The sequence below is a fragment of the Sinocyclocheilus rhinocerous genome, unplaced genomic scaffold, assembly GCF_001515625.1.
Source record: "Sinocyclocheilus rhinocerous isolate Xijiao unplaced genomic scaffold, SAMN03320098_v1.1 scaffold2790, whole genome shotgun sequence".
Classification (NCBI taxonomy): Eukaryota; Metazoa; Chordata; class Actinopteri; order Cypriniformes; family Cyprinidae; genus Sinocyclocheilus; species Sinocyclocheilus rhinocerous.
This window is the reverse complement of record NW_015644614.1, coordinates 152581-172462: the sequence shown is the minus strand read 5'-3', so window position 1 is coordinate 172462 and position 19882 is coordinate 152581. Positions and strand designations below refer to the sequence as shown.

Below are 19882 nucleotides of genomic sequence, written 5' to 3'. Positions count from 1 at the left end.
AATCATGTAGGGGTATATCTGTTTGGCCTTGTAGTGCTTTGTGTGAATATTAACTTGATTGGGGCTACATGATTGGATGCACTCTACTCTTTCATCTTCACTGAAAATGCTGCTAGAAGAGGGGAGAGATGAAGAGGCTAATCAAAAGGGAAAGGGAGATCACTGAAGTTACTCACTTTTGTTGATGCAGCCAGCCTCGTCGCTGAAATCTGGACAGTCGTGCACTTTGTTACACTGTTTAGTGCCGTGAATGCAGGAGCCATCGCCACACTGGAACTCATCAGGACGACAGGTCAGCACAGCTGTAGGGCAAAAACATGTTTATGTAGGACTATCATTCCTGTAGCTATATATATCAGCCTGGCCAAATAATCAATATTTGGTCATTTTGCAGAAAACTGCAGAGCGGAGTATGATTTACTGATTCTCAGAAGTGGTCATTCCACCTAATGTTAATTCCAAAATCTACTGACATCCTTGTCAATGGATAGTGCACATGTTCTGTTTTTAAATATTTGTAGTTAATTTTGAGTAAATGATGGTGATAAAATAAAATAAAAAGATAGTATATAAGATATTATAAAATATATAATTATATACTGTACATTTTATTTTAATAATATTACATTCCTATACACATTTTTTATGAATTTTTATTACCTCGCACTCTAGACATCTGTATCAGCATCAGCATCAAAATTGGTTCATTGCAAATGTATAATTTAAATATAAGTCACTTTGGAAAAAAGAATCTGCCAAGTAAATGTAAAGGACTAAGATAAAGCCATGAGTTGTTAAAGCTGTTAAACACATGCACACTAAAGCACTCACCATCACACTTTCATAATAATCACCCATTGCACCTCTGTTTGTGAACTTCAGTTCTAAAACAGCAAATGGTTTTGGCTTTTACCTCCTGTCAGATCTCAAGGTAATAGCTTATTTGCAAGACAGTTTCCTAAGAAAAAAAGCTCTGAACATTAAAAACAATCAGTCACTTACTCTGGGGCATAAGGGAACACACTGAAGGAAGAAAAATGTGCTGCTCGACGAAGAAAGGTCTTAATTTTTCACATTCATCTTTTAAAATCCCTTTAATCTTTCATACGGTGTAATTTGGAGGAGCTGCGGAGGGAGAACATTCACCGTGATCAATTTCACTAGAGCACATCAACTTATCTCACGCCAGCTCTCTTGCCTCTATACACTGCTTAAAAATACGCTTGACCTATATTTGTGCCCTGTTTTCCAGTAAAAATAAATAACCCTCTCTAAAACAAAATATATTCACTTGAGAAACAAAATTGTATATAATATTAGTTTAATAACATTAGTTAATTGAATTCTATATGAATGCATCAACTGTATCTGTAATATCACCTCCAGTTTGGCTTTTGAACCGTTACTTAGTGGAAACATAGTTTGTTATTATTCATAAATGTAATTATTTATTAAACATTGGAGCATTTATTCATATTGCCATTGCTGTCATAAGCATAGTCAGTGTTGTTATCGTTAACTACAATTAAAACCATTAAAAACATTATTTTTAATTGAAATAAGAGCTTAAATAAAATATTAGATTGAAAAACTCAAACCACGTGAAAATTTGAAATGTTGCCTTTGCAACTAACTGGAAAAAATTGGTTGAACTGAAGTACTGAAATAAAACTAAAATTGAAAAAAATACTATTTTTAAACATTTTTAAAAAACAAAAAGTAATAAAAATGACAAAGCACATAACAAAATGACTACAAATGTAAGTAAAAATAAAATATAAATAAAAAATAAATTCAAAATAATACCAAAAAACTGTAATAGTACATAAAAATGACTAAAATAACACTGGCAGCATAAAAACAGTATTCACCCACAAAGAATAAACATCTAACCTAAACCAAATAAAATATAATGCAAAATGACCAAAATATGAACTGAACAGTTAAGTATTTTGAGGATGGTGCACAATCCCTTACAAGAACCCTACAGTGAGACAACACTCACAGAGCGCTTACTCTGCCATGCCTCAAAACACACGTGTTGCCTGGCAACCACCAAGACTCTAGCACATTACCATGCCTCTACCACAGTACTTCGTGGAGATTTACCTGTCATAAACTCATGGAAAAAGAACACCATTATATCAATAAACACACACATGCTAGAAAAAAATTTACACGTGTGTGCACATGCTCTGCATCAACAACGCACATGCAAACAAAGTTTTCAGCTGCAGATTTTGTGTTTTCAGGATTACTCAAACAAACATGCTTGTTTCCTCATGCCTCATGGAGAAACAAATCCTTGAAATGCAAAGTCAATAAACATTCATGTTCACTGATTCTGATTCTATTGTATTGTTTATAAATCAATTAAAAACATGATAAATTACATGCTAATTAATTTAGCAATAATCCAATTTTTTATAAATCAATATTTGCTGATAAAATATGCTAAATGAAGATTTTTCAAAGACAATTAATTATTGTGGCAGACAAAGTAGACATTGGCAGTAGAAGTCAATACAAAGTGCAGCATGTTCAAAAAAGTGCCAAGCTTAGGTACTAAGATTACTAAATTATATTTCAAAATTACAGCTCTAATTATATATACTGTAACAGATGGAATTCAAATTAATTTGAATAGATTTAGAGTATAATTTAGAGTATATTTTGTATTTAGAGTATATTTTCTTCTAGTATTTTGAGTATGTTTTATTATTTTATCATAGTCAGCAAAATTGATACACTGACCTTGTACGACTACAGATCAACAAAATCAAGTTAATTTATGTTGGCATGCATGCAATGCATTTGTGTTAACAGAATAAGGAGGAACAGACAATAAGGGACTGATTCTAAATGAACAACATTTTCCATGAATACACCATGTGCTTTACTGCTTTACTTGGACGTGACAGTAATTTAGAAAGACTATAATGACAAGAACAGCATGCATGCAGCATTAAAAAGAGCATGTAATGCAACCAAGCGGTAAAACTGATTATTAATTCATTTAATTAACTCATTCACCACACAGCAAGCCTCTCCAATGTAAATACCTTAGGAAACATGTGCTTGAGAATGTTAACTCTGATCAGTATATTACAAATATTAGTCTTCTTAAACACTTACGACAGTTGGCCTCATCAGACTTGTCCTTGCAGTCTACATCTCCGTCGCATTTCCAGTTGAGGTGAATACACTCTCCACTCCTGCACCGAAACTCTCCCGCAGTGCAGTGGTTTTTTTGAGGCTCTGTCCTGCGGCTGCAATGCTCCAGAGATTCGTCCGACTTGTCTCTGCAGTCGGGGTCTCCGTCGCAGCTCCACGGCGCTGGGATACACTCCGAGTCGTTACAGCGAAACTCATGTGGCCCGCAGGTGCTGGCGGTGGCTGCCGTGCACTTCTCCTCATCGCTGCCGTCGCCGCAGTCATCATCCCCGTCACAGACGAACGTGGGAGCCACACACAGACGATTACGGCACTGGAACTCTTTAGCAGGGCAAGCCTTGGCATCTGGAAAAATGAAGAATGTTCTTTATTAACACAGAGTCTTAAAGTTCCTCAAATACATATACAGTATGTAAAAAAATTACTTGAACAATAAATAGTTGATAGCTGAACCTTTAACTATTGCATGTTAATATAGACATATAGACAAATTTTTAGACATCTGAACTTTTTTGTTTTTGTTTTTTGTTTCCTGTTTCCATATTTGTTCTTTTTTATAATTCATCACAAGCATATTTTGTCTCCTGTGTTTCCAACTTTTTTGTGCTATATAAGCACAATTTTGTCATTTTTTCATTGTTCTTATCTTCTTGTCATTGTACATATTTAGATTTTATTTTAAAATGTATCATTGAAAAGACTTGAAGTCGTCAGGTTAGGCATCAACTCGGTTCCCATATGTTCTCCTTTTTGTAATGAACTGAAAAAAAAGGAACCCTGATTAATAATGACTTTTTCATCATCCAGGAAGTAAAATCATAGAAGGACAAAAACAAACAAGTCTCCTTTTATAATATTTTTTTTTTCCTTATGTTTTGTATTTGTCAGTTGGCGGCGATCTTAAAATGTCAACCCTGATATCATGATTTTGAATAATTAACAACTAATAATTGAAAAGTGGATATTTGTAGAAATATCATATTAAATTCTCTTTTTAAAAAAAAATTATATTTGTAGTTTTATAGCCTTATAATTTCAAATTAAAACTGTCAAACCATGCAACCCTAACTCCAATTTATTTGTAATATATATTAAAATGTAATGTAAAATATAATTTTTTTAGATATGTTCTCCTTTTTGTAATGAACTGAAAAAAAAGGAACCCTGATTAATAATGACTTTTTCATCATCCAGGAAGTAAAATCATAGAAGGACAAAAACAAACAAGTCTCCTTTTATAATATTTTTTTTTTCCTTATGTTTTGTATTTGTCAGTTGGCGGCGATCTTAAAATGTCAACCCTGATATCATGATTTTGAATAATTAACAACTAATAATTGAAAAGTGGATATTTATAGAAATATCATATTAAATTTAAAATTTAAAATATAAAATTTAAAAAAAAAAATGATATTTGTAGTTTTATAGCCTTATAATTTCAAATTAAAACGGTCAAACCATGCAACCCTAACTCCAATTTATTTGTAATATATATATTAAAATGTAATGTAAAATATAATTTTTTAGAATGTAATTAAACATTTTTAAATGATGATAATTTAGTAATGTTAAATTACCTTGTAAAAATGATTATAAATTATAATAATTTATTCAATAGAACATTTTGTAAAATTATTTTTAAAAAATCCCTTTAATCAAACTTCTAAATCAGTTTGGGGAAAAAAGATGACTATGGGTTTCTGTTTAATGATGTCACATCACCAAACCAATGAGGTACCATTGCAGTAAAATGATTGAACCACACTTCTCACTGGAAATTTATGGCAAATGCAGCATGAGGTCTGAGCTATTCTGTGCTGATGTGAGCTCCGTGACCTCACTGATTCAACTGTGCTGCAGATGACCTGAGATTCACACTTCAGCCCCACACTGGCGGCAGACCCTAAATGGGCTTATCTGCGCTGTAGTAAACGCCTGTCCATTCTTTAATGGGGTCACCCACCCCACCGGAATAACCGTCCTGAAGAGCTGTAAGGCGACTGGGTATTACATTAGAGACGGAGACTAGTTTTGTAAAAGGATTTGAAATGGCTTACGAGCATGTGATCGGGTGTGAGCATGTTTGAGCGGATGGGATATGAGAGAAATCGATCCTGACTTTTTGTGACTTTGCGTCAATAAACCTGTAAATATGCAAACTATTTGTAAAGAGCAGCTAGGGCTCATAAAACACTTTTACAGTCAAAACGGTGACATTATCAAAATTGTATTGCCAGATTTAAAATCAATGTTGCTCACTGAAAAGTCATTCTTGTTGTTTATTGTACTTTAGCTGATTTGTATTTCACATTTCTGCCACCTACGCTAGTTGCTTTTGAAATCAATTACAATAATGCTCAATGAGATATGATGCTAATTGTGTTTTTGCAAAGCTGATTAGCCAACAAGCATCTAAAAACCACTCAAAGGTTTCTTCAATGACCATCGAACAGCTGAGGGGAAAGGTGGAATAACATCTTCTGAAATATGTAGATATTATCTAGCTGCTACATTTCTCCATGCTCAAGGTCAAGGCAGCCAACAAATGTAGCATGTTCTTAAAAGAAAGTAACGTGATTGGATCTTTTTTGTGTGTACAGCGCATTGGAAGGAAGGTTGCGTTTGCTCTAAGCAGGGGGAGATTGGATTGGCTGACCCTTCTCTTCTCTTGAGGGATGTAGACAGCAGCCTAAAACAACATCCTCTCAGAGAGGAACAGAACAAACATGCACAGCTTTATCATATACCACTGTCACATTCCAGCTGGAATGAAAATCAAATCATCCAGCTCTATACACTTGCAGAAGGTGTGAAATGGATGTATAAAATATTTTCACATACTAAATAAAATCTACACTAAACATTGATTAGCGGTGCTTGCTAAGTGTTACATTGAAGAAGGGACCAGAGCCATTTCTAGGGGCATTAATAGGGTTGTTTACTTGGGCAAGTAAGCAACCACCCAAAATATCCCAACAACCAACAAGAACATCCTAGAAACCTAGCAACTAAAGAAAACACCCAGAACACCTTCCTTTATGAAAATTAACCATGGTTTTATTACAAATGAAACCAAAAATGACATGGTTATTGTATTTAAATCATGGTAACCACAAATTAACCATGGCTACACTAACCATAGTTTAACTAGTATTTGTATTTGTAGGAAAACTGTGGTTATATAAATTTTAACAGCCAAAAAAAACAAAAACAAAAAACATGGTTACTACACTTTTACTTTAATAAACCCACGGTTAATTTTTTATAAGAGTTAGCACCCACATACCTCTGAAAACTATTTAACATTTAGCATGTTAGCATCTTTAGCTTTTTTTATGGACAAGGACTAAAATGTTCTTCAGAAAATGTAAAAATTTAATTTCTAAGTATAATCACATGAATATTACAACATAAATATACTTTCATAAAACTGACCACAACTGCTATCAAAAAAAGTTACAATGCTAAGTTTTTGGCTAATATTTTTTTACTAACTAATGCTTTGGACCAAACAAATGCCTGAAATCTCAGTATTGAAATAAACAGACAAACAAATCGATCTGGTTCTTTAAAAACCGTTTAGATTAGGTGGATTTCTACCTTTTGCAATGCTACAGACGAATAAAAGAGTAGCAAACACACGCAGCTCTGGGCCGGATTGACTTTGTCATTCAAAGGCTGCTGATATATCTCTGCTGTGTGGATTTTGATGCTATCTCGTTTAGAGGTCAGGCACAACAGTGAATGGATTTTAAAAGAGCGGAAAGGAAAATCTCAAAGCAGGTCAATTGAATTCCACTGACCAATGTCAAATACTCATTCCCCGGGCCAACAACAGACAGGTAGTAGATAGGGCTTTACATTAACAAGATCTCTGTGGCCTTGAACCACACAAGCAAACAACAGAGAGCTGAAAAATATATAGCAGAACTGAATGTGAAAGAATTACATGCAGCTTTTCTGTCCTTGTGTTAATTGAGAGACTACACAGAATATTTGACCGGAACTAACTGTTGTATAATATATGACATTAACACATACAGTTGTTATATGACGTTGTTGTTATATCACACATCTGTTGTATCACGTATTATACAACAGTTAGTTCCTGTCAAATATTACATTTGTCTCTCAATCAACACAAGGACAGAAAACCTGCATTTATAACTGCATTAAAAAAAACTTTTAAATACCTGTTGATGCATGCCACACTGCAGGATATTTCAACTTTCCAAAACATTTCATGATTTCTAAGTAACTTTTTCAATAAATTACATAAATGCACCTGCAGGTAGTGACAAGTGACTGTCTTTATTAGTCACTGAATCATTCAACCAATTTGTTTAAAACACAGATTTTTTACAAGTGATTGTAAAAGCAAGTGATTGTTTTTACATGCAAGTCACTGAATCATTCAATACAACCAATTCTTTTAAAAACACTGATTGTTTGCTCAAATAGACAATTTATTCTGATTCACTACTGTGGGTTTTCTCAGCGATGCACAAAGTTGATTGTGGCTTTGCTTGGGATTCTTTTCATTGGCAGAATAAAAATAGACAATGGCAATGAATGTAGGTTACTCAATATTAACTTATCATTTATTGAACTGTGGTATGAAAGCAATATCATACTTGCAATCATGCTAACTCTCCAAGTCTCACGGAAAATTAATGACTTCAGTGAATGCTCATCAAAGAATGCTCTTAACTTACTGTATATTTGCCTTAAATTTGAACATTAAACGCATAAAAATACACACTTCACCTTTTAAAAGCAATGTGTAAGAAGACTGGAACACTTTTAACACAATACTTACACCAAAGATATTTCAATTTAAATGACCACCCCATATCTGTGAGAACAAGCTACCGGGGGCAGGTTTAGCGCTGAGGTTCATGCTACACTCAGCAAATGGCCCGAGCCACTAAGTCAGCACAGAGTTAATGGTGCGTTCGCCACTGTCCTCCATCAGCCCGTAATATTATAGTATCCAGTATCAGAGAGAAAGACTAGCCTCCTCCGGGAAGAAAGACTGTAACCATGATGCACTGAGCTGAGGGAAAGAGGTGCCACAAACATACTGAGGCAGCTAAAGACGGCAATGCTTTGGATGAGATCCCCCTCATGAAGCTTTTCCCAGTGCTGACAACAACACCTGCAGGCACAGCGTAAGGAAAAGAGGATATACTAGCAAGAAAGATAAATTGAAGAGGACAGGGAATTAGTTCAGGCCGGTAATTCTGTAAGCCCACAGTGTGGTTTCATTAGTCAGTTATGAGTTTAGAAAGAATAAAACATTTTGTTTGGCAACTCTGGTTTATGACTCTTCTTGTGTGAAGAAAATAAACCAGTTTAGAAAGAATAAAACATTTTGTTTGGTAATTCTGTAAGCCCACAGTGTGGTTTCATTAGTCAGTTATGAGTTTAGAAAGAATAAAACATTTTGTTTGGCAACTCTGGTTTATGACTCTTCTTGTGTGAAGAAAATAAACCAGTTTAGAAAGAATAAAACATTTTGTTTGGCAACTCTGGTTTATGACTCTTCTTGTGTGAAGAAAATAAACCAGTAATGCAACTCTGGCAGTGAGCTACTGTTTCACTGAAACTCTGTGAAATCACACTGTAAATGAAAGTTTTGATGCATTTCCAAAATTTTGACTGGATACACTGAAGGTATTGTCCCTTTTTTAAATAGCCAATAAGCTTTATATTTACGTCACAGCCGTGACCCATTTTATTACACACTAGCTTGCAGATGACGTTAGTGGGAGGGACATTCTCATTCTAGAGAGCATCTGATTGGACAAAAACCTGTACAGTGCAGGATGAGTCATCAAAATTTGTGCTCCATTTTCTAAGAAGAGTCTAATTACACCATCTCTGCTAATTAATGTCTGATTGAGTCAAACAAAGTTGCAAAATAAACCAAGAAGGGACAGTTGTATAAAGAATGAGGACAGTGCATTAAGCATTTGATGTGACCAACCCGAGTTTGAATTAGCCTGTTTCCACTCCCATTCTTCTTGCATTTCCCAATCCCATTTCAGCTCAGAGATGTGTTTATTTTAAATAAAAATAATAAATAAAAAGTTCAAAAAGCAATAATAAAGTGCCCAATGTGTATTTAATAATGGGAATAAAGTGTTTAACAGCATTTAGTAGGCGTTCAGCATCTATTTACACAATAGCAATGGTATTTGCTCTTAACGCAAATAGCTTCTGCCAAATCTGAAATGCACATGACCTGCTAAAAGTGAATTTAGTCAGCAAATAGGAGTATACTTGCATTTAAATGTTATAACACACATCAACTAAAAGCCAAGAAAACTACAATTTTAATTTCATGGGATCTTTTAACAGACTTTAATTTAACCTAAAATGTGCTTAGTTAGCATCTAAATGAACTAGCTTCAACCAACTCAAAGAAATTAATTAAGTCTGAATCAATTTGTATAATTTTATTGGTCATATAACCTGATCTGACTTATAAAACCAGAAAAAGCTCCTCAGGTTCCTTTTTACAGTGCAGAAATGTCTGAGAGAGCAGTTTAAACGGTCTGAATCTCTATTATACCGTTTGGAAAATGACTGACCCCTCCGTGCAACAAATTAATTTAGAGCAGATCTCTCTGGACAAACCTCTCTGCACCAAGCCTTCAGCTGTTTACGGTGAAAGGAAAGACATTTTCACACCTGCTGAAGTGCGGCTATATGTTGACCAGGGGTAGAGGGGCATTACCTCTGGGTGGATTAGCGAATGTCAGCGCAGATGAAAGAGAAATATCAGGCAATTGTCAGGGGATAGAGGAGGTTCAGCATAACGTCTGGCATTACACTGGTGCAAACACCTCAGCCCATGCAACTGTGTGCTGAGTACAGCCAACATTCTCACCCACATAAAGCACAAAAGCTCCCCTGTATAGACGGCATAGCCTGAGCACACAAAATAGTCCACAACAGAATAAAACACATCAGACTTGTAGATATGAAATGAACCAAACATTCATTCTGGCATTATCAAAAAGCTAATGATTCATTAATTTCACTGGGAATCATGTTGAGTTCCTGTTTTCTTCAGTCAGGGGACTAGCATATATCAAGACAGCACATCTCAGAATTCATTAGCCTCAATGTCACCCAGGAAATAAATGAACACTAAGAACATCATATTTACACAAATAAATATCTAAAACACAGTGCGGCTTACACTTTCTGCCAGTGCTGTAATTAGAATTTTACATGGATGCATGAAAACAGATTTAATTTTGCCGTAATCACATTAGCTGTCAGTAATAATCCTGCGGATACTGATATAATCAGATGAATAGATATTCTTGTGTAGCATCTCGCCCCTCTGAGTCTCCCTTGAGGAAACGCTTCGGTAAATACTGTAATACTTCATTATTACGGCCCTCCCTCAGTGGTACAGAAGAGGCTGAGTGTTGTAGGTGGTGATCGTTTGTGTTTTTCAGTGATGAGAATAGGCCTGGGCGATAAAACGGTATCGATATTTATCGATGGTACACCCTCTTCGATAACGATAGAAAATTTTTTCGATGTAGCGCACGATATAGGGACGTGCTATGAGTGACACAGACCGCACACACAAACACGAACACATGCTGAAATGAGTGCTGTACCTACCTGTGACGAGGAGATTGTGAATAAAAAAAAAAGAATTTATTATGTTTAAAATAAACATTTGCATTTGAATGCAAAAATAGTACAATCAAATGTTAGGTGTGCGTCTGGGAGCGTCATTAGTGGAGCGCGAGATGCGGTGATGATGATGTAAGTGACATTGTTGCATTTTAATGTTTTGTTAGTCTAGCCCACAAGACGCGCAGTTGCTGCGTTATTCATTCAAAATATTAGAGAAATATAGTAGGGCGATTCGGCTCTTTGTATTAAGCAGTGCATAAATACATGATGCTGTTTTGTTCATAATTGTTTATGCAATTTACGAAATTATGTTTGATTTATATTAGTTAATTTAGACGTAATGCACATTTTTCTTTTTATAGACAGTTATTTCCTTTGCTTTGGCAATTTAATGTGCTGCATTATTTTGCTCATTGCGTCCTCCTGTGGCTTTGGGAGACAAGCCAAAAGTTTCCTTCAGACTATTTAATCTGCATATAAAACATTAGAAATTAGATATTTGTTTAATTTTATTTTGTGTTTGACTGTTAAAACAAAAAATATTTGTTGTTTGTCTTAATAAATTGGGTTAATTTAAAAATACAGTGGTTAAATTTAAAAGTTTTTTTTCTATTGCTCTTTGTTTTAAAAAAGGTTATAAAAAAATTTCTATTTTTTTGTCAATTATGTCAACTAGTCCAGCCCTAGATGAGAATTTTCACAGCACCCAGAGAAGTTCTAAAGCCTGGGTATGGAAATGGAAAGAAAAGCAAAGAAGCGAGAAAGACAGAAGCTCTGTCCTGCTGTCCCAAATCCTAGCAAGCTGCCTAAAAAGATATCCTTAATGGACAATGCAACCTCAAAATTGACTGCAACAAGCTTCTGAGATAAATCATCCAAGAAGCCAAAATTGTTTTTAAATATATTAAATTATATATTTAAAAGTATTTTTAAAATAAATTAAATAATATAATGATACATTGCAATGATATTTATAAATAAAAAAATCATTTTTAAATGAAATAGATTTAATCAAATATTTACATCACCGTTCAAAATGCTGGGGTCAGTAAGATTCTTTTTTTCTTTTACATTGTTACATCAAAGCAAAAACGAATGAATCCCACACACTATCAGTCCTTGCAAAAGTATCAAAAATAAATTCATTCACAATGTTTCGGTCCCATGACCTTTATTTTTCAAAATTTAGCTTTGCCATTACAGAAATAAATTACTTTATACAATTATTATATAAATTGTAATAATTACATTTTAACATTAAATTATAATAATATTTCACAATATTACAGTTTTTATTGTATTTTTGATCAAATAAGCCTTGGTGAGTATAAGTGATAACTGTACAGTATATTAACTATATATATTAAGAAATACAAATAATTACAAATAAACCGCAAGTAACATTGAATTAAATGAGAGATAGATAGATAGATAGATAGATAAGAGAGCAAGACATGCATCTCACTAGAATAGTTTTGGAATAGGGAGACTTAATTTATTACACCCACAACGTTCTATATATTAAAAAGGACACAGAGAAGACTGTTTGCTTGAAGTCTTAACAAGAACAGCAAAAATAACACACTCACATAAACTCTGTGCATATTGTACATACTCCCACACATAACCTCTTCCACCACTAACAGACTGGTTCACGTGTTTGTCTTTTCCATCTTTTCTGGTAATTCATCCTTCCATTTCAATATTTTTATCTGTATCTGTGCACTTCCAATCCTCCCACATTAGGATCTACTGGGTGTCACCAGCTTCCCACGCTTCTCTTATCTGATCTCACAGTCATCTCAAGGCAATGATCGACATTACACGCCTCAGTGCTTGCCTGCAATTTCCATTCGAACTTAATTGATTGAATAGGCTCTGGTGTGTGGCCAAACTAGCTACATGAGAATGAGCTCACAGTCGAGTACCTGTCATAGTAAACACGCTTACATTTCAGTGCTAGCAGCTATGCATACAGCAAACGTGACCTTCCTCTGACCCTGAGTGAGCTGCAAATGCAACTTCACATTTATGTTTGATTTTCATGAGCAATTCAGTTATAAATATTGAATGTAGGTCAAATTTGAGTTGCTGTTCCAGTGTACACAGCTGTTCAAAAGTTTGGGGTCGGTAACATATAGTAAGAAGTGTAATATTGTGAAATAATATTACAATTTAAAATAAATTTTCTATTTAAATATATTTTAAAATGTAATTTATTCCTGTGATGGCAAAGTAAGATTTTCAGCAGACATTACTCCAGTCTTCAGCGTCACGTGATCCTTTAGAAAACATTCTAATATGCTGATTTGCTGCACAAGAAACATTTTTTATTATTATCGACATTGAAAACAGCTTAATATTTTTGTGGTGTGGCGAGTATCCCGATATCCCATGCCGCGGGTGGATGAGCTCTTGGACCGGCTGGGCAAGTCTCGTTACATCAGCACCTTGGACCTCACTAAAGGATATTGGCAGGTGCCCCTCTCCCAGGAGTCCTGGGAGAAGACAGCCTTTAGCACTCCCAATGGACACTGGCATTACCGGGTGCTCCCCTTCGGCCTACACGGGGCACCAGCCACGTTCCAGCGGTTGATGGACATCTTGCTCCGGCCCCACCAAGCCTACGCCGCGGCTTACCTGGATGATGTCGTTATACACTCTGAGGGCTGGGAGATTCACCTGGAGCGTCTACGGAGGGTGTTGACGGTGCTCCGGCGGGCTGGCCTGACGGCCAACCCCAGCCGGGGCTCTTTCGATCAGTACCGAGTCTGTGTTCTCATTCACCCCGCGACAGTGGGAAACCATGATGATTTTTCTGAATTTTTCGATGAATAGAAAGTTCAAAATAACTATGTTTCTCGATGCTATCAAATTTCATACATCGTTTGCTCAAATAATATACACAAAGTTCCCTGATCCAAAGTGTTTGCTTTTACTACAGATCATAAAGTTCTCAAAACACAGCGCCATATACCCAAAGTGATAGTGATACACACAGCACAGGAGATTCAATTTACCAAATTTCCCACACAACTATCATGACTTCGTTATGCATTAAATGTCATATGTGAATATATTTAGAGCAAACAAATAATGAAGACCCTGGTGAAAAGAGTAAGAAGCAGAAGAAGACGAAGAAGAGGTGTGGATTGGGTAGTGGAAGAGGAGAGGGAATAGGAATCTATTTCTGCATCCAGCTCTGGAGTTCATCTCTTCCTGGAGATGGGAAATGTTCGACCGCAAGCTTTGACAAAGCAACTCTTCTCCAAGCAATAGAAGGGCTTGCAGAGATATTGAAGATATTCAAGCGCATGCCAGGTGCAGATTTAACATTAGCATCTCACATCATTCAAAGCTTCAGAAAATATAATGTGTGAAAGAAATTCTCTGGACGGAAATATGAGGTGTATTTTTTCAGAAATTAAGAAAATGCATAAAAAAAGGATCTTTAGTAATAAACAAGCTTTTTCAATAGTTAAGCTTTCACTGTGGTCTTTTAATATGTTAAATGAAGAGAATGCAGTATGAAGTTAAATTAGAAATATTTTGCTAAATTAAGAGTCTATTTTGAAGACCATTGATTAGTTTGGAGTAATATGTAAAATTCTCATAATGGTTAAAATTCCAGTACAGAAATCTATATACTCTAGAGTTTCATACTGTAATCTCTTTTTTTATTGCTTTAGCATGTTGTAGTATTTCTCCTAATTAGTTTCTGATGGGTCTGCTGGAATCAAGTGGGTATCTGTGTGGTACATTGAGAGGCAGAAGTTGGGACATAGAATGAGATAAAGAGAGAGTATCAGAGATCTCAAGGGTAATATCACCCACAGCGTGACACAAATCTAACTGTGATAATTAAAATCCAATTATATTACAGCATAAAACATAAACACTCCAGCATTTAATACGTGTACATAAAAGGAGCTGAGAGGCACCAATAAAAATTATCTTTATTCTTACAAAAAAAAAAAAAAACAATCCCTTAAAGACACGTTCACACATTTGCAGTGACAAAGTGACTGGAAGTAATTAATTTTTAATTGCCATGTACACACTGCGTTAAATACGGTTGTCACTCTTCTGTTTGAGAGCTTAATCTTGTTCTGTCCACACGGAGTTCAGCTGTTCACAAGAGTGACAATCACATTCTGTGACCCTTCACTTGGTGCAGTACAGGACCGAACTGAATACTTTGGGAAACTGACAGCTTGTGAGATATCTGCTTTTCCTGTCCAGGTGCAGTGCAAGCAAATCAACTGAGGGACGTTTTTGCTTTTGTTTTGTTTTTTGTCCATACAATAGAAGTCAATGGTCACCAAAACTGTTTAGTTACCAACACTTTTCAAAATATCTTCTTTGTTGTTCCACAGAAGGCGGCCAGAGTTTTTAAATGAAAGAAGGTACATGTGAGTACCTGAATAATTTTAATTTTTGAATGAACAATCTCTTTAAGATGAACAAGTTTGTTATTTAAGTTTTGTTTGAGCTGCTTAGCAGAACATTAATTCATGATAGCTAGATATTTGTGTATAGAACAGTATATATTGCTTGTTTTAAGGTATTTCTGTCAAATAATCAGTACATATTATTACTGAATCAACATAAATCCATACACAGTGAGAACGTCCCTTCACAGCTTCTATAATCATGCTGTCAGTTTGACCAAACAAATTCAAATTCAATTTCAAGCAAAACTGTGAATAATATAAGGAATGTTTAAAGTCAAAAAAGTACATGTTTGTGTTTATATGGCACTGCACCTTATCAACACAAACATGCGCATTTATTATTAATATTATATGCAACCAGCAATTTAACTTCACACGTTTGAGGCTTCAATGCTTTTTCCCCTCATGTCATGGAACTCCTCCCTCATAATGAGCTAAAAGCCACAGCTCTGCCTCAGCAGGGGTTCCTCTCTCGGTCTAAACGCAGTTTCAGAAATTAAAACCTTTAAAATTTTCTTCACAGGACTTCCACAAGAGCAAAGGGCACTTTGATTGTGCATTTTTAATGCAGGTTACTGATAACAATTTATACTTAAAAGCTTTCTTCGCAGTGTATCTGGAGATTAAGGTAATAGAGGGGAAAGAGAGAGCAGAGAGCAAAAGGGACACAGCTGAGTTTGAGGGAAAATAGTGCCTTTCTTCTACAAAAATGGGAAAGTGATGTTAGGAGGTATATTATTCATGTCTGGAACTCCCCAAGATGTGTTTTATGTAAATCTTCCAACCTTTAGTACACTGCACAAATGCTTTGTGGGTGCAGCAGGTTTTAGATGCATGTGTGGAGTCTGGTAAACCCACTAAAAGTGCACTGTTGCCCCATTCAGCAAATGAAAGCACTAAATCAGTATTATGTTTTTTAGCATTATGTATAATGCTCTGTAAATAAGCTATTACATTTTACCAGCCCACAAGGTACTAAGAATTCTGAACAACTTTGAATCTACATAACACCACCAACGCATTTCCCCCAAATGTTCTTCAACTAGCTTAACAGAGGCTTCTGAACAAACTCTGAGCAATGCTGCTGATTTCCAACTTCCCAGCATGCAACTGCAACATGAATAAATGCTGTTAGTGTTTTGCTGCTTGCTGACTTTATTTGCACATCTTTTTACATAATAATGTTTGTTGACTATCACCATTACACGTTGTTATTCTGGGGTAAATTATTTATTAAATTATTAATAAAAAAAATGCCTGAACATTTGTAAACAATACCTTAAAAAAAAAAAAAAATTCAGAGGAAAACAGGAATCACTGTGACATTACAAAAAATTACAGCAACATTAAAAAACAATACAAATGTAATTAAAATGTAAATGTAAAAATGTCTTTTCTGGTTTTAGAACCATAATTTTATTTATGATAACTCAAATCTAATGTGTAATTTATGCAAAAATGCAAAAAAATATTAAGCAGAACAGTTTTCAACTGTAATTATAATAATGTTAAGAAGTCGCTTTTCAGCGGGCTTCTAGGACGTGGTGAGACACCATGATGTAGAAAAACAGAGATGGCCCAACTCAAAAATGCACTCTGGTGCAAGGTGATGTTTATTTACAGTGAGGCTTTGTTAATTGTCTTGCCTACCGAGAGACATATTACATTGGAGCGAGAGCTCCTTTTATAATGGTCACGTGACTTCACCCGATCCCCTTCCAGGTGACTGGCGAGACCGGAAAGAGAGCAACTTATACATAAAAATCTGTCTCCAGCAATGCTCAGGTTCATCGCCGCCTCCTCTGACCCGGGACTAAATCAAACAACATAACACTACTATAAGCATAACATGGGTAAAGCATACATTTAAAAACATCTTGCATTACAATTCAACATAACCCAGGTGCGATGTATGTAAGCAAGTGGGGTAATGTATGTATATAACTGCAAATAATGCATTATATATACGGCAAGGGAAGGAGGTGTGATGCTGAAATTAATGTCCATGTGCCATAAGATAACGTGTGCACCCACCACTACGGCAGTAACGGAGGGGATAAAGGGAAGAATGAGCAGCATGGATGCATATGGAAACCAGTGTCATTAAGCCAGGGCTGGAACTCCTGCTCTACAAATAAGAAATGGTAGTATATTTACAATAAATCAAATACATAATTTTAAAGATGGTTGATGCAAAACAGCCAAGGTTTAAGCTAAACATGTTTCATAATAAAAAAAGTATTACTATTGTCCCTGTTCTCTGTCCCTGTGATGAGCTTCTGGTTCACGTGGAGGTGACTGATTTGAAAAGGATTTGAAATGTGATTTTTGTAAAACATGATTCTTCAGAAGTTATGGGCTGTACAGCATTACGAGTAATATGTATTCATAGACCGTGCCTTAACATCTTCAATTATAAATCAAAAGGAGCAGTCCTGCAGGTTATTCTATAATAAAAAATAGAAGTCTCAGGACCAGACATCAAGCAGGAAATCAATTATAATCAGCAGCACAGTGAAATATTACAGCGATGTTAATGCTCTTATTTTCCAGTTCAGCGCAGGACTGTATGGCACGCAAATCACAGCTATAAATCCACAGAGATAAACAAACTCTGTCACGCTGCTAATCATAGTGCTAATAGTCAGAAAATGGAAAAGCATAAAAGATAGAGTTGAAAGACGTGTCCTGTATTTCATTATTACATGATTAAGTATAAGAGAAAGCGTAAACTCATAGTGACACAAGGACAAGAGATTTCACTCTGCTGTGTTTGGAGATATGAAAAGCACGCGTGTCTAGGCTGGATAATAGGCAGGATAATTACATATTATGAACAAAACAGGGCAATTCAATTGTGATATATGTATTTTGTAGACATTACTGGATAATGGCCAACAGAGAAACACAATAATCTCTTTATGTCCAGCCAGCATGATCTCATCAGTATATTTTGGTTTTAAAATACAAAGTAAGTAACACACATACAATTTTTACATTTGAATTGACAATACAACACCAACCTATAGACAGCTTCTAATGTCTAACTAATTTAGAGATGCTTGATCGGTCGGCGCCGGACCACGAATTTAACCACCCGTAACTCCCGAACCCCGGGGGCTATCGACGCGGGGGTGGTCTCATTCGAAAGCGGGCCTCTAGACGTATAATTCGCGTTCGAGAGGGTTCCTCGAGCTGAAGGGATCCCCCGAATTTGGTGCGGATTCGCCGCGCCGTTATGGAGATATGGCCGTTCAAAGTTTTAATGGTTTTCCATAGACTTAAGCTTTAAAACGTTTCATCCAGGTCGCCAGTAGCAAACAATGGAGCGCGCTCTGCTGGACAAACTAAGTAATTACACCATTTCAAACATTTTATCTGCGTTATATGTTCTGTAAAACAATTTTCAAATCGGTGGCTTTTCTGCGGCATGTTCGCCGATACCGATATATCGGCCGATAATATCGGCAAAACGATATATCGGTCGGGCTCTAATATAGACACTGTAATATTAATAATAATCAACAGGTGACTTAGCCTACAGTACAGAAAATATTTAGCCATGCTAAACAAACCAGCAAATTTTTAGCTGCTCTGTCGTGGATTTAAAATGCTGAGTTTGCTTTTATCCATGAGCCCTTCAGCAGTATTTAGCAGTTTTTTATATTGATAAAGATCCTGAAGGGCTTTAAAAGGCCAAATGTATAATACATAATATTTCCATAATAGAGATAGTTGGAGAATCAATGGTTTTATAGGTTGCATGTCAAAGAGCAAAGTTAAATCAATATTGGTTTATAATCTAATAGTAAATTGAAATACCTGTATTTGGCAGCAGTGTGTGAGAGAGAGGAAAGGAGAGAGAGAAAGTGTGTGTGTAAGCAGAATTTCTATTTTATTTATAATCATAACACACACTCATTCTCACCCGCTGTGACAATTTATCAATGCAAGAACTAACTGCTGGGGGTCTGAAAACAAAAACCAGCCCACCTTTTTTATGATCCAGAGCATTCTGTAATATCTATCCTGCACATCATGAGGACATGATCAAAGTATCATCAGCTACGGTAACATCAAACACACATAATGTTCACACACACACACACACACACACACACACAACGCACTGAAGACTAACTGTGCATTATCCAGGCAGGACCTAGTTTTAGTGATTTCCTCTTTCTTTCTCTTTCCTCCCTGGACTTACCTGCAGCACACTGCTCCTCATCTGCTCCATTTTCACAGTCCTGTTCACCATCGCAGCGCCATGACACTGACACACATTTGCTCGTCGAGCCACCACAGTCAAACTTCTCTGGTGGACACGTCTGTCGACCTATGAGTGAAAGCAACACAGAGAGATGTTCAAGAATAAAATAAACTAATGCCAAAAGGCATATTCCTGGATGCTGATCGGTCAATACAGTGTTCCAACATTTCAAATATACAACACAAGGACAAATTTTCATACAAAACAAATTTTCTAAGATAGTGTCAATATCATCTCTAAATACAATACTATTAATAGATTGTAGAATTGTAGTATTTTTAAATGTTTTTGGAAATCTAATGCTCACTACTAATCA

At 35.7% G+C, this 19882-nt stretch overlaps 1 protein-coding gene across 3 annotated transcripts in view; it reads right to left on the bottom strand.

The window, feature by feature from the left end:
- The window catches only part of LOC107758363 (low-density lipoprotein receptor-related protein 8-like), a 203858-nt gene that overhangs the window by 49281 nt on the left and 134695 nt on the right, over positions 1-19882 (bottom strand). For all 3 annotated transcript variants that reach the window (XM_016576080.1, XM_016576078.1, XM_016576079.1), the window contains exons 4-6: positions 19504-19632; positions 3136-3519; positions 177-302 (exon numbers count right to left, since the gene is read on the bottom strand). In XM_016576080.1, the coding sequence (XP_016431566.1) occupies positions 177-302; positions 3136-3519; positions 19504-19632 (639 nt within the window). The remainder of the gene's footprint in view (positions 1-176; positions 303-3135; positions 3520-19503; positions 19633-19882) is intronic.